Source organism: Balaenoptera physalus (genome assembly GCF_965194825.1).
Source record: "Balaenoptera physalus genome assembly, chromosome: 12".
Classification (NCBI taxonomy): domain Eukaryota; kingdom Metazoa; phylum Chordata; class Mammalia; order Artiodactyla; family Balaenopteridae; genus Balaenoptera; species Balaenoptera physalus.
The window spans coordinates 14,150,022-14,163,892 of NC_138897.1; the positions used below are offsets into that span (position 1 = coordinate 14,150,022).

At 38.4% G+C, this 13,871-nt stretch overlaps 1 protein-coding gene across 1 annotated transcript in view; it reads left to right on the plus strand.

Moving 5' to 3' along the window:
* PIGN (phosphatidylinositol glycan anchor biosynthesis class N) overlaps positions 1 to 13,190 on the plus strand; it is a 109,345-nt gene extending 96,155 nt beyond the window's left edge. Inside the window, 1 exon segment of the mRNA XM_082417952.1 lies at positions 12,867 to 13,190. Coding sequence (XP_082274078.1) covers positions 12,867 to 12,990 — 124 coding nt within the window. The 3' untranslated portion in view covers positions 12,991 to 13,190.
* The last annotated feature ends 681 nt before the right edge of the window (positions 13,191 to 13,871 follow it).

A 13,871-nucleotide genomic window follows, 5' to 3' on the forward strand; every position in this document is an offset into this window, starting at 1 on the left:
TTGCTGACCTTGGTTACCTTATACTCAGGACTCCAGTAGAGGAGATTTCTTTTCAGCATTGGATCCCAGAATTCAGGACCTTTTCCCCCACTTACTGACTTATTTAGTCTTCCATGCTTTCACTCAACAAGTACCTATTGAGCAACACCCCTAAGCCTGTCTTTCTCACTACATTGTGCCCTCTTGCTCACAGCCATCTCTCGTCAGTTCTTCATGGATCCCATTCCATTCAGCACTGTTGGTCCTGTTCCCTTTCTGTCATCTTCAGTCTTTCATCTAAAACTTAATTAGCAGAACGTTCCCCTCAACACCAACCCCTCAAATTACCTTTTCTTCCTCTCCAGTAATATACTGTTTGATCAAAAAGAAGAAAAAGAAAGAAGAAAAGAAGGACGAAAAAGAGAAAGGGAGGGGTGGGGAGGAGGCAGGGAAGAAGAGAGGGAGGGAAAGAGAGAGAAAGAGAAAGAATACCCTTTTTAGCATTTCATTTTCCACCTTCTGGCATCAACATCAGCCCTTGATCCACTCTGGAAGTCCTGTATCCTTCTTTGTCCAAAAATTATTTTCTCTCTTTCCCAGTCTTTTATGTTGCTTGTTTAAAGATAGTCACCGTTTTTCTCTGGAAAATTCTGCAATGTCTTTCTTTAGAAATGTTAAACTGTTTTAAGGAATTTAATGCAATCATGTTTATCTCTCCTCCTTTCTGGGATCACTAGAAGTTTCCAGAAACTATTTGGAGGATTGGATTGTTTTGCCACAGAAAAAAACATACCCAAATCTGGGGAAAAGCCAGATTAAATTAAGCAACAAATGGGTAAAGTTAAGGATTATTGAGAAAGGTATTAAACTGATATAATAATTAGTATTAAAATGTCATTTATTGCACACAGTGTATTAGGAGTTTTACATAGGTTATTTCATTAGTTTTAACGACAATGATGTGAAGAAAATATAATTATTTCTACTTTACAGCAGAGGAAACTGGCTCTGAAAGACTTTAACAGTAACATGGAATACCTAGGTTTCAGTTTTTTGCATTATATGTACATTTAATGTACAGATCATTTCTTCAGGAAAAAGTATATAGTGAGCACTCACCATCCATGAAGCATTCCCAGGTGTTACCAAGGACCCAGAGATGAATGGGATTGCCTCCTCAAGACTTGGTGATGCCCCACTGCTAGAGATAGATAACTCCTGCATCAGAGTTTTTCGTAGGGAATTCAAGCACTGAGGGGGAAGTTCTACTGTATAACTTATAAGGAGTATTCCAGCCCTGGAAGGATATGACTCTGACACATGGCCCCTGCATTCAGGGTTGTAAGACAGAATAACTGTAATACGAGGCAGCATGTGCTTAAGCGTTATGTGAATACCAGATGGAGGCCGCTTCAATTCCGACTTCAATGACTGAGAAAACATTGCTCAAGGTCAGCATTTGAACTGGGCCTTGAATGAAGGGTATAATTTCAGTTAGGGAACTTAGAGTATTTTCGGCAGACAAAATGGATATGAGCAAAGCATAGAGGTGAAAAAGCCCAATGCCTATTCATCTGGAGTGTGATAAATAAGTTGAATTTCAGAAACCTTAGGTTTTGGATAAACAGATTTCCAGAAAATAGCCTTTGGGAACCTTAACTTGGAGAACCTTGAATACGAAACTACAGTGTACATTCTGTTGGCATATAAGTGAGCAGCCATGTACTTTGGTTCTACTGGAGCTTTAATATTTTAGATGTTACTTCCACAAGTGAATTATTGCCTAGGAGTTAAGAATCTTGACTGCCTTTTTTATACAAGTTCATTCCATGGAGTGACGGGTGGGGTAGAATGTGTGTCTGGAAATGGAGGAGCTAACTAAACCAGCACCGTCAGGGTGATTAAGCATTATCCTTAAGTGCTCCTGGTGTCATAACCTTAACAGTCAGGCTTCAGTTCTCTTTTGATCCCTGAAGTTATTCTGTGCTTCCAGGCATAATTTTTTCCTGCTTCCTTCAAGGTCTGTCCTCCCAGGCTTCAGTGATGTTACAGGGCCCGTTACCATGTCATAGTACCTTGCACTAAATCCAGATTGCCAACTTTGACAGTCTTTTTCCTTGATAATGTTTTTCTTTTCTTTAAAAAACTTATAGTAATATATACATAACATTTAAAAAACACCTTAACCATTTTCAAGTGTACAGCTCAGTTTTATTAAATATATTCACATTGCTGTACAACTAATCTCCAGAACTTTTTCATCTTGCATAACTGAATCTCTATACCCATTAAACAGCAGCTCCCCATTTTCCCTTCCCCTCAGCCCCTGGAATCCACTTTTCTACTTCCTGTCTCTATGAGTTTGGCTACTCTAGGTACCTCGTATAGGTGGAATCACACAATATTTGTCCTTTTGTATCTGGCTAATTTCACTTAGGGTCATGTCCTGAAGGTTCATCCATGTTGTAGCATGTATCAGAATTTCCTTCCTTTTGAAGGCTGAATAGTATTCCACTGTATGTGGATATCACATTTTGTCTATCCATTCATCCATCAGTGGGCACATAGGTTGCTCCCACCTTTGGCTATTGTGAATAATGCTACTATAACATGGGTGTTCATTATCCATTCAAGGCCCTGCTTTCAGTTCTTTGAGATACACACCCAGAAATGAGAATGCTGGATCATATGGTAGTTCTGTTTTTAATCTTTTGAGGAACTGCCATAATGTTTTTCATAGCAGTTGTGCCATTTTATTCCTACCAGTAGTGCAGAAGACTAATTTCTCCACATTCTCACCAATCCTTGTTTTCTTTTCTTTTTTTGATAGTAGCCACCCTGTTGGGTGTGAAGTATATCACATTGTAGTTTTGATTTGCATTCCCTAATGGTTTGTGATGTTGAGCATTCTTCATGTGCTTGTTGGCTATTTGTATGTCTTCTTTGGCAAAATATCTGATCAAGTCCTTTGCCCATTTTTAAATTGAGTTATTTGGTTTTTTATTGTTGAGTGGTAGGAGTTCATTGTGTATTTTGGACATTAACCCCTTATCAGATATATGATTTGCAAATATTTTCTCCCATTCTGTAGTTTGCTTTTTCACTCTGTTGATTATGTCCTTTGCACAGAAGTTTTAAATTTTGATGTAGTCCAGTTTATCTATCTTTATTTTTGTTACTAAAAGAGGCTTTGACCCGTTGCAAAACTTGAATTTAATATCTAGCGTGACGTTCTTCTTGGCACACATGTGGTACCTCCAGGCCTCTTCCTTGCATTCCTTTACACAACCATCATGGGAAATAAAGTGTTCGTCAGAGCACAAAATAATAGCAAAAAAGAGACTGCAGAGGCATAAAACAAACAAGGAGCATCATTCAAACCAAGGGAAACAGAATGGTGCATTAGCACTTGTAGGCTGTGAATGCATGAATGACCCCTCCCTCAGCAGCACTGGCCATGAGAAAAGGACGTTAACTCCGTGTTTCAGTCTGTACTTCATTTATGTTACATGTTAAAATAGTATATAATGAATTAATGCTATACAGGGTAAAAACTGTGCTGTAGAAATATTTTGTGGTAATAGTATTTTTTTATAAAGAGAGCTGCCCTACACATACAGTGATCATATGTCCAGGTTTACCTGGAGCAGTCCTGGTTTATGCCTTTTGTCCTGGTGTAATCTTCACATCCTCATCTATACAACATTAAAAATCCAGAGTGGATGGGAAGAGAATAAAGGCATAGCCAGTTAATAAGTTATGTTAAACCTCAGGTTATCTCAGTCTCAGTGCTTCATCGTCACGAGTCTAACTCCCATGGGTAAAATGGGATGCTTGCTCTGAGAGACTTCAGATTTCAGAGCTCAGTTCTATTCATCAGGCTGAGAACATTGAACTATCCTACGTAAATTACCCACATCCTCTCCCGGTCATTCCTGCTGAAATATCTTCTTGCTCTGCTCTGTTTGTCTTCTTTGTCTTTTATTGTATTGTACAAAAGATGCCTACTTAAGAAAGGAAGATGATGGGGATCGGGGAGGTGGAAGAGGTTGGGATGGAGAGACAAAATGAAATCTGAGTTAGTGGAATTAAGCTTTCTAAGTGGAATTGCCCCAGTTGATGCTGCAAGGTGAGGTTTTCGTCGCTGCTGCTGCTCTTGTTGGTGAGTTAGAATTCTAAAATCTTTCCTTTGCATCCTGTGTAGCAGTAATGGCATATAGTGCCGCAGTGAACCATGTGACGCAGGTCTAATGTGCAGAAGTGGTTCATGCATCTTCATAAGCATCTGATTGATTGCCAGGAAAAGGCTTGGATAGTGTGGGAAAATACACTTCAAGATCCAAAACTAAAGCACCATATAATAAGGTTCACCTATCAAAACTTCATTATTCTACTTTTTCCTGCATTTTATTTGTGAGAATATTGCTTTTAAGTTTTGGCTTTCTAATTATTCCTATGTGGATATACATTTGAAAAACTGAGCAGTTCCTTGTCATGTTGCAGGTATTATTAAACTTACTGTCAGAATTTCCTTAATGGGAACCGGGGTTATTTGAATTGTGCTCCTGCAGTGGTTTCTCTTTGTGACAAATTTTATTTCCAAACTCCTTTGTGTTAGTAATACAGTTAATAACTTCAGCCATTCCATGCCTATTATTCACAGGAGTGGAATGTTGTCCTTTTGTCCTCACTATTTTATTGCTTTATAAATATATAAATGGTGAGAACCTGTCCTAGAATTTGAGAGAGGACTAGGGGCTAATGACCCCCATGAATGCAGTCTGACATGTATCTGTAATGTCTGTAGTGACATGTATCTGTAATGTCTGTAGTGCCATCATGGGGACTGCAGTGGGTTTTCAAAATAGGTTGGAGAGATTCCTCAGCTATGAGTTTCAGGTTAATAAATAATAGTGTCTTTAAAAGTAAAGATTGCATTGCTAGGGCATAAGACAGGATATCTGTTTGTAAGTATAGTCCAATATGTTCAAAATGCATCTTTGGAGCAGATTTTACCAGGCTTTAATGGAAACTCTTAAAGGAATACACTCCAGTCAGTATGATCACCTGAAACCGTAGGTGTAATTTCAGTGGTTTTCTGGAGAACCTTGTGGCATCAGGTGTTTTTTTCAACAGCCATGTGAAAAATATCCTACCCAGGCCATGAAACTGAGTTGGGCCAACAGAGCTATAATTTAGCATTTTCTTCTTTTGATCTTTTACACAGTTTCTTCATTTATAGCAGGCCATAAACTTTACAGAGTATTGCCTTTTATATTGCATAATGAGAGAAGTGCATTTTTAAACTAGAGAAAAATTCCTTTGAGGGAATTTTCATAACTATAAAAACATAGATTTAAATTTATGTTCTCAATGTATTTGATATGAGGTGAAGAGTCATCATCGTCAGTTTGAACTTTAGTTTGATAGTGGTATTCATTTGCACCTTGTTTCCTACATGCACTATTGTTATACATTATTAAAATATAAATGACAACTAAAGTATCACTTCTATCTTTAGATATAGTGAAAACTTATCATTAAGTTCAGTAATATTTTAATATCCTCCTAAATGTAATTAATAAGTGCCATAAAATATCTTTACACTTGACAATGAATACTAAGCTTTATTAAAATCAGTGATTCTCAACCTGTTTCTTCCCCAGTACATCTGACAGATAGGACCTGCTTCTACTGCCCATTATCCTAATTGAGAAGTATAATCAGCCTTTTATCACCCATTGTACACGTTGAACAGGCCTGCCTGGTGATTCTGTACGCCCCTCCACACACAGACCCTGTCCCTCTACCATCTCATATGTATACCTTTAGAATTACTGATTTAAATGCTGTCAAAATAGTCAAGGGGAGAGAGTGGGAACAGCGGAACTCATTTCAAGTAGAAATTTGATGCTCCTTTAACTCTGCTATGCTATGATGACACCAAGACTTGATTGATGGAAAATGTAACAAACTGAATGCCTTAGACTCAATGGCACGAAGATGATGAGCTTCACAACTGTTCCCTGCCAATGATGTTAGCTTAACTGAGCCAAGAGTCCATGATTTCAGGCCACTTCAGGTCAAGGAGATAGGTGATCTGTGGAATACCTTTTATAAATAGACTGTCACTAACTTTGAGGATGGGTCGCCTACTTTTCTGGTTTTACAAAACTACTTTGTTAAGAGATCAAGTCATATTTAATATTTTAAAGTTTTTAAAAACACCTAAAAGTGATAGTAAAATTTAATGGAAAAAACATCTGCTAGAATATAATCTCTTCTTTTTTTTTTTTACAGCTTTATTGAGGTATAATTTATATATCATAAAGTTCATCCATTTTAAGGTTTTAAATGATTTAAATCACTTCAGTGATTTTCAGATTTATGGAGTTGTGCAACCATCACCACAATCTAGTATTTGAATATTTCCATCACTCAAAAAATTCTCCCGTGCCTAATTCAGTCCTATGCAATTCCCATACCTGGCCCCCGGAAACCACTAATCTGCTTTCTGTCTCTACAGATTTGCCTATTCTGGACATTTCAATAAATGGAATCGTACAATATGTAGTCTTTCACATCTGGCTTCTTCCAGTTAGTGTGATGTTTTTGGCATTCCTTTAGGTTGTAGCATGGATCAGTACTTTGTTCCCTTTCATTGCTGAATAGTGTTCCATTGTATGGTTAGGCCACATTCTGTATATTCATTTTATAGTGTAACCTTTTACAGTCCTCATGGCTTTCCTTCATCTACCTGCCTCCTAACCTCCTTGCCTGGTCTTCCCATGGAACCAGGGTCAGATTGGGCTGTCCTGGATTTGATCCTCGAGGTTGTAGACTGGGCAGTTTGCACTCCATCCCTCATCTCACCTCTGACTCCAAACTCCAGTCTCTGGGTTGGGGAGTGAACCTTCTTATAACATGAGGAATTGTGACCATTATATCCAGCTTATTGGGTTGAGGATTTTTATCTCAGGAACCGTTGCAGATTTTGAAATGTCCTGTGAGGAACAGAAGTTGGAGAGAGTTGAAGATTTCTGCGATAATTATGAGCTCGGCCAAGAGTTCTATGTCTAAACCTACCATAATTTGTAAACGTCACATAAATAGAAACGTATCACAAGCTCATTGTAGAAAATACTGAAAGCATGTAGAAAAAGTAAGAAGTCACACATAATTCAATATCTCAGAGTTAACCTCTGTCCAACAGGTTGACGTATCTCCTTTTAGACTTAATTTATATGCAAACATATACAGGGTGTTTTGTTTTTTTTTTTAAGTTGGCTTTCTATGATAACCATTTCCCGATGTCATTACTTTTGAAAACATGAAGGTTATTGTGACGAGAAAGGTGTGAGGAGAAACATGGTAGGGAGAGAGTTCAGAAAGACAGTTGATGTCACTTATGGCTTTGAAGGTCATGTAAGGAATTAGGAATTTATTCCAAGTATAAGGCAAAGCATTAGACTCTTGAGCAGGGAAGTATTTGATATGCTTTACATTTGGAAACAACACTTTGGCCAATATGGAGAACATACTCAGGGATCGAGAGAGGGAAGAGGAAGATTGGTTAAGAGGCTCTTGCAGTATTCTAAACTAGAGATGATGACAGCTTCGACTAGGGCAGTGATTCAAAATGGTAACAAGAGGCTAGATTTACAAAGTATTCTGAAAGAGAGGTGAGTAGCATTTGTTAATGGACTGGATGTGCTAGGAGAAGAAAAGGTGAGAATCAAGGGTGACTCCTAGGTTTTTTATCTTGAGTAACCAAGTGAATGAACGGTAAAGCCATTTCCTGAGATGGAGAAGCCCCTCAGAAAAGTGAGGTTGATGAAGGAAGATTTGGGAAATTAAGAGCTGGGTTTTACATATCAAATTTAAAATGCCTTAAATTAGGATGGTGCCAGAGGAAGCCATGGGATCTTGGGAGAGTTTTTCTTTTATTTTTAGGATGAGAGAAATTACACATCTGTGTGGTGACAGCTTTGCTCACTTTAGAGAAGGGGAAAATGTCTCTATAAGAGAGGGGGTGGGATCATTGCAAAAGTAAAGTCCTTTTGTAGGAAAGTTGGAACAGGATCCAAAATAGAAGTGGAGGGGTTTGTTTTAGACAGGATCAGGTGCAGGAAGAAATATGGACAGATATGAGTGTTTTAGTAGGTTTGGGGCAAGAAGAGAAGTTCTCTCTTAGCTCTCAATAAAGTTTTCTCAAATAAGCAAAGTCATCTACTGAGAGGGGAAGAAAGTGATAGAACTTTGAGGAGAGAAGAAAGGACGTTAAATGGTTTGACTTGGAGACAGAAAAATAATTCAGAAGTGTGCAGTCAGAATTGAGGCATTCATGAGAACCAAATCTCACCTGTGCCCATAAAATTAAAGTGAGCCTAGCCAGAACAGTCATGAGATTTTTTGTGATGCTTCCTTTATCTTTAGTGTACGGTGCTTTCTGTTCCCTTCCCTGGTTCTGATTATTGATTCTAATGCCAGAATTACATTTATCTTTATGTTTTAATAGCTCCTAGGGCTAGTTTTACTTCATTTTGGGAGAGACTCTTTGTTTCTTTAAATATTTTGGGATTTTGTTTTTTATCATTTAATTTTGATTATATGTCTATGACTTTTATTTTAGGGGAGTCTGATTTCAGTCCAGGTTAAATCTGCCAGGGTATATAAAACAAAAGAAGATTTTCTGATTTCTTTTAATTATAAATTACCATTTTTAATAATTTAACAAATATTGATTGAAGGGCCCACAAGGCCTTGAATTGGACCTTAGAGATGCAATGGGGAGAGAAACAGAGACCATGGTCCCTGCCTCCAGGGACCTGACAGCCTAGGGCAGAGGTCAGCAATCTATGACCCTTTAGCGCAAGCCAGCCCACCTCCTGTTTTTGTGTTGTCTGCAAGCTGCCAGTTGTTTTTAATTAAACATTTTATTTTGAGATAATTATGGGTTCACATGAGATTGTAAGAAATAATACAGAAATCCTTTACTCCCTTTACCCAGTTACCCCCAAGGGTAACTTCATGCAACAAAGCTGTAGAACAACTAGGATATTGACGTTCATATTGTCAAGATACAGAACAGCTTCTATCAACACAGGATCCTTCGTGTTGCCCTTTTATTGGCAAAACCATTTCCTTCCTGCTTCCATCCCTCCTTAACCCCTGGCAACCATTAATCTTTTTTTTCATTTCTGTAGTTTTGTTATTTCATGAACGTTACATGTGTGGAATTATACAGTATGTAACATTATGGGATTAGCTTTCTTTGCTCAGCATAATTCTCCGGTGATTCATCCAGGTTGTTGTGTGTTTCAGTAGTTCATTCCTTTTTATTTCGGAGTAGTATTCTATAGTATGGATGTACCACAGTTTGTTTAGTCATTCACCCACTGAAGAACATTGAGGTTATTTCCAGTTTGGGGCTATTATGAATTAAGCCTCTAAACATTCTTGTGAACATCAGCTTTTATTTCTTTGGGATAAATGTCCAGAAGTACACTTGCTGGGTCATACAGTAGTTGCATGTTTAGTTTTATAAGAAACTACCAAACTGTTTTTTGACTGACTGGAGTAGAAATCCAGGTTCCCCATTCAGCCTCCATTGACACCCAAAGGGGTCTCCTCGTTATTACAGGTCAGGGGAAGGAATTACAGTTCCCCACTGGGCCTCCCCTGGTATTTCCGTGGCTAGGAAGGGTTGGAAGTCCTTATTGCTCCCCTACATGACCTCCACTAACATCACAGTGTGGAGGGGAATGGCCTTGTTAACTCTGGGCGGAGGTGAATGACCCTCCACTGGGCCTGCTCTGATACTACCCCAGTGAGGGGGGCCCTCATTACTGTTGGATGGGGGTGCAGGTCGAGGCTTCTCACGTTGGTCTCCACTGACACTGTCGGACAGTGGGAATTGCTTGTCACTGCCAGGTTTGGATGAAAGTACCAGCTTCCCTACTCAGCGTTCTCTCATGCCATGGGGGTTCAGGGTCAGGGATGTATGGGGGTTGGAGTACCTCATCACAGCCTGGTGAGGGTGGAAGTGTAGGCTCCCCACTCGGCCTTTGCTGGAGCAGGTAGGAGCCGAACCACCCTTTTTTCTGTGGTTTCTGGCTGAAGTGGAACAGTTACTGTCTAAAAGTTTTCCATCTTTTGGGCCTGCCCCATTCCTTGTCTGTCCTTTGGCTGGAGAGTAGGTTTTTGTTACCATGTTGGGTTGTTTTGGGGGGGGTTTGGGCTATGTCTGTTGGCATTTCTGGTTTGCCAATTTGTTCCAGCAAAAAGAAAATCCAGGAAACTACCCACTGTGTAATCATTCCTTGGGTCCCAAGATCCTTAACCTGTCTGTATTCTTTCCACTGTTCAGTCTTCTTATGTTTCTTTTATATACAATGCCCAGAGTTTTTAGTTGTACTTGGCAGGAAGAATAGGGGAAAGTACACCTACTCCATCTCCTGGAAAAGGAAGTTTTTCTGATTTTTTTTTTTAAAGCTTCTAGTTTTCTAACACCTCTGTGCTGTGATAAACTTGAATTGCCCCACTTTGGAAGATGTTTAAAGTAAGATCAGTCAACCAGTTACCAACTTATGTGTGATAAAATTTCAGCATAACTCACATAATTTTAGTAACATAATCTTGTCTATTTTGGCATGAGTTGTTCAAGAGCATTCTGTTAAAATAAATATCTAGATAGTTTTATTCCCAGAAGGGCTTTGTAGAATAATAAACATGTCTTATCATTGTTTTCATTTTTAAGTAAATAATTATCAGTGATTTATTTCCTCTGTAGCTACTAAAGTTGGAAAGTAGCTTTGTAAAATCTACATAATTAAGTGGTAGATAAGAGCTATATCATATTCATTCAGGGTTAAAAAAATATATACAAACACACATACACACAAACACATACACACATAAATTTAAGTAGAAAAAAATTTCCAGGTCCAATATTCTATTACATTATTTTTACAGTGAAAATAAACAAACATTTCAAAAATCTTAACTTAATGTTAATATTTGGCTAGCAGTTAAAGATCTAATTTTATTGTTTTCTTTTTAGGTCAGGAGCCTACCCTAGTCCAGAACCAGATTTCTAACATAACTAGTTCTCATTCTTATTTTTTGATTAGCCAGATCTTCTATATCAAATTTACTTTACAAGATGAACCAGTGAATCTAGAGAAAGATTCTAAATAGGAATCAGTGCCTTCCCAAAGGAAATCTTATCAAACCATAAAGCTTTACAACTGGAGGTTCTTACTTAAAAGCGTATAACAATACGAAAAATAAATAAATAAATAAAAGCCGCATACAGTAGAGGCCCTTCTTTCCTGGCCTTGAGGGGCCTTGCCTATGGGGCAGTTACCTGACAGCAAAGTGAAGCTTTGTCTAGGTTGGCCTAGGGCCAGCAGTTTGACATTTTGGGGGGCTGCCCACCTATTGGACTGGAGTTATTGAGAAGGTGGGAGGGAGGCCTGCAGGCTGCTGTTCCCTTTCCCCTTAGTCTCCATGTCCCTCTCTGTGATCGGGCTGTTTTACATGCACCCAAAAGGCACCTTCCCAGATGCCCTAAGACAAGTTCCCTGGGGCTTGTCCTGGGGGCCATTCTTAGGAAGGTGCTTCTTTAACCCACACCAGGACTTCTGTTTGTTGGGGGTAGAGGAAAGGAAAGGGGAGAAAATATGACCTCCCTTCATCAAGCCAGCTTGGTTACAGGCCTGCGGAACCTTCCCTTCACCTTTGTTGAAGGGTGTAAAAGGTACGAATCTATTATGAAGTTAGATAGTTAAACACAACTCTGATAGGCATTGTGAATAAATAACTTGCCAATCTGCACTGAAGCTTAGCTTGGGCAATACTGTACTAGTATCACTATAGGAAGCCTCTGCTTTGTTGCACATTTGTCATATCTGTGTCCTAAATTTCTTTCCATATTTCCAAATTTATCATCAAGCCATGTACTATGTACTGTGTTTAAAAAGAAAAACTGAACATTTATTATTGCTGATAGATGGGAACTGGGATTGAGTAATTTTAAGAGTATTCTATCTTTTTCCAGAAGTCTAGGGGATAGTAGCTTTGACTCTGAGATTAATAGAGAGATGTGTCCCTTTTCTTTTGTTTAGATTCTTTGACTAAAACTTTCGCTTCACTGAATTTGAGTTTGGGTAACATTTTTCTTTCTTTGTGGCTGGTAGTTTTGTCAAAGTACTTCTAACTTATGTCAAAACATGGGATGGCATGCTCTAAAATATCAGAATACTTAACTTAGGGACATCTTGGGGAGTCTGTGGATATTACTCAGAGTATATAAGAATTAGAGGGGGGAAATTATCTTTATTTTTCTAAAAGCTAAATTTTAAAATTCAGTTTCTAATGGTGACAAAGACACAGGCACTACTAATACCAATCAGACATTTTCATATCATTATAGTTGTTGGAGCTCTTTCAAAATATTATGTTCATCACTACTTCTACAACAAATTTGTTCTTTTTAACATATTGATATCTATTTCAAAATCATTGGTATCCTCTGTAATTCTGTGTATTTTATATACACAGTTGACCCTTGAACAACATCGGTTTGAACTGCATGGATCCACTTATATGTGGATTTTTTTCAATAGTAAATGCTACAGTACTACAAGATCTGTGGTTGGTTGAATGCGAGGATGCCAAACCATAGATACTTAGGAACCCTGGATGCTGAGGGCCAACTATAAAGTTATAAGCTGATTTTAGACTGCTCAGAGGGTCGGCATCCCTAATCCCTGAGTTATTCAAGGATCAACTGTACATCTAGAAACATTAGTTAGAGGAATCTTACGCTTTTCCTCTTATGTGTTCTCTCTGCCTGTAACATGTTTCTTTTTCTCCTTCTGTAGCATCAGCCACTACGTGATTGTCATGTCCATGACCATCTTTCTGGTGTTTCTCAATGGCCTGGCACAGATGCTCACAACAAAGAAACTCACACTGTGTGGCAGACCCAAAAGCCACCTCATATGATGTTGCCAAAGCCGTCATTCAGCATCCAGATCCTGTTTCTCATTCTCCTTGTCAACTAAAATCTTATCAAGGATTCATAAAGAAGATGGATATTAATGTATAACATACTCTGCTCATCTAAAGGAAATTATATGTGGAATTCTGAATTTACAGGTTATCTGGAATAAAGGAGCTTCCATTTTCTTTAGGGTTTTCATGAAGTTGTGGTTACGTCTGTGGAAAAGCAGAGTAAAGCATTCTGCATTTTCATTTTTTCCTTTAGTTGGCAACTCTTCTCACCGATGTTTCAGAGCACCTATAACAGTCTCTGGTCCCCAGCTGTACAGCTTCCTGTATTATATGCAGAGGAGAATGTGCTCCTGAGGGGGCAGTACTGGTCACATCCAAAATCAATGCACTGGCTGAACATGAAGTAAATCACCAGGTGGCACCATAAATATTTATCAACTCTCAGCACTTGTTTTGCAAGTAGTTCTAACTACTAAACAACATTAGAAAATCAGGATATGTAGAAAAATGTTTGCAGGTGTTTTTCATTTTTCTTCAGTATTCAGCAATACTATTTTATGCTTTTTAGTGCTTTTTTAGTTTTCATAGTCAATCAGCTAGATGCAGGTTTGACCGTCACTTTTTTTTTTTTTTTTTTCCATTTCTGGATTAGCGTGGAATTTCTGGAGATAGAAAAGCAGAAAAAGCTTGTTATTTGTGTCTTGTCCATGGGGAAAAAGACTTAAATGATTAGGTTTTTTTAAATTTTATTTTATTTATTTATTTTTGGCTGCATTGGGTCTTCGTTGCTGTGCGCAGGCTTTCTCTAGTTGCAGAGAGCGGGGGCTACTCTTCGTTGCGGTGCATGGGTTTCTCATTGCGGTGGCTTCTCT